At 49.9% G+C, this 2,500-nt stretch overlaps 1 protein-coding gene across 1 annotated transcript in view; it reads left to right on the forward strand.

Moving 5' to 3' along the window:
• Positions 1 to 2,500, forward strand: part of utrn (utrophin) — a 158,061-nt gene that overhangs the window by 10,382 nt on the left and 145,179 nt on the right. The window contains 1 exon segment of the mRNA XM_076984167.1: positions 661 to 776. Coding sequence (XP_076840282.1) covers positions 661 to 776 — 116 coding nt within the window.

Genomic DNA, 2,500 nt, shown 5'->3' on the forward strand with positions numbered 1-2,500 from the left:
ACGTTCATAACTCCTCTCAGCTCCTCGTACGCTGGGCGTCTCCACATCCTGCCCGTCACATGTGATTAACACGCTGTGTAGTTCCATCACCCAGCCAACGCTGTGTGTTCCTCTCAGATCCGGCTGTGCTCGTATTGTCGTTAAAGTCTAGCAGCGGGACAGACGCCGTTCTCCTCTGTGGTTCCTCCGGAACAGTCTTTCTTCAGGCTGAGCGTTTTAGGTCCTCGATAGTTGGGGAAGGTGTGGCGACATGTTGGAGTACGCTGGGTGTTGCGGTAATGGCTCCATCAGTGTAACCCGCTTTCACCATTTAATACAGCTTGTGTAAAAGTGTCCCTGCAAGGCTGTTCATGACTGAATCAATGAATGCAGAAAAAGGTGCGTGTGTGTGCGTGTGTGTGTGTGTGTGTGTGTGTGTGTGTTTGGTCTACTGGTGCTCTATTCCCTTGGGAAAGGACATTGATGGAGTCAGAGGTCAGGTGTGTGTTTGTGTACATTAGTGACACAGACTGTTTGGCCCACATTGATTAGCCTCCAGCAGTCTCTCACACATGCATACTCACACACACACACACACACACACACACACACACACACACACACACACACACACACACACACACAGTGTTTCCACATTGAGAGGTGTCCTCCTCTCCCCAGGCCCAGTGCGTGTGTGTGGGAGGAGGTGTGTTCTCTGAGTCCTGTGGAGAGACTAGAACACGCCTTCACCCTCGCCAAGAAGGAGCTACGCATCGACAGACTGCTGGACCCTGAGGGTAGAGACCCAACACACACCCTCACCCCCACTACACTACCACACACACACTCAACCCCACTACACTACCACACAAACACACACACACTCACTACACTACCACACACACACTCACCTCCACTACACTACCACACACACACTCACCTCCACTACACTACCACACACACACTCACCTCCACTACACTACCACACACACCCACTACACTACCACACACACCCACTACACTACCACACACACACACTCACTACACTACCACACACTTACCCCCACTACACTAACACACACACACACTCACCTCCACTACACTACCACACCCACACTACACTACCACACACTCACCTCCACTACACTACCACACACACCCACTACACTACCACACACACACACTCACCCCCACTACACTACCACACACTCACCCCCACTACACTACCACACACTCACCCCCACTACACTACCACACACACACTCACCTCCTCTACACTACCAGACACACACTCACCCCCACTACACTACCACACACACACTCACTACAATACCACACACACTCACTACACTACCACACACACTCACCCCCACTACACTAACACACACTCACCCCCACTACACTACCACACACACACTCACCTCTTCTACACTACCAGACACACACTCACCCCCACTACACTACCACACACACACTCACCTCCACTACACTACCACACACACACACTCACCTCCACTACACTACCACACACACACTCACCCCCACTACACTAACACACACACACTCATCTCCACTACACTATCATGCACTCTCACCCCCACTACACTACCACACACACTTACCTCCTCTACACTACCACACACACTCTCACTACCACTACACTACCACACACTTACCTCCTCTACACTACCACACACACTCTCACTACCACTACACTACCACACACACTCACTACACTTCCACGCACACTCACCCCCTGACTACACTACCACACACACACTCACCTCTACTACACTATCACACACTCGCCTCCACTACACTACCACACACACTCACTACACTACCACACACACTCACCCCCTGACTACACTACCACACACACTCACCCCACTATACTACCACACACGCATTCACCTCCACTATAGTGCCACACATACACTCAACCCCACTACACTACCACCCACACATTCACCTCCACTACACTACCACACACACACACAAACGCACACACACTCATCCCCACTACATTAACACACACACACACACGCACACACATTCATCCCCACTACACTACCACGCGCACACACACACACACACACACACACACACACACACACACACACACACACACACACACACACACACACACACACACATTCATCCCCACTACACTACCACACACACACACATTCATCCCCACTACACTACCACGCACACACACACACACACACACACACACACACACACACACACACACACACACACACACACACACACACACACACACACACATTCACCCCCACTACACTACCACACAGGAATGTTCAAATGACACACACACATGCACACTGGATATAAATGGAAATAAATAAATATTATCCGATCTTCACTAATAAGACTAATTCTGTCTGTGACATTCTATTATTGAAATTTAATTGAGATTTGCTTTTCAATTAAAATTTGAATATATATTAACATCTCTCCCTTTTCCCCCCTTTCTCTCCCCCTCTCCCTCTTTCTC

The sequence above is a fragment of the Brachyhypopomus gauderio genome, chromosome 21 (genome assembly GCF_052324685.1).
Source record: "Brachyhypopomus gauderio isolate BG-103 chromosome 21, BGAUD_0.2, whole genome shotgun sequence".
Classification (NCBI taxonomy): Eukaryota; Metazoa; Chordata; class Actinopteri; order Gymnotiformes; family Hypopomidae; genus Brachyhypopomus; species Brachyhypopomus gauderio.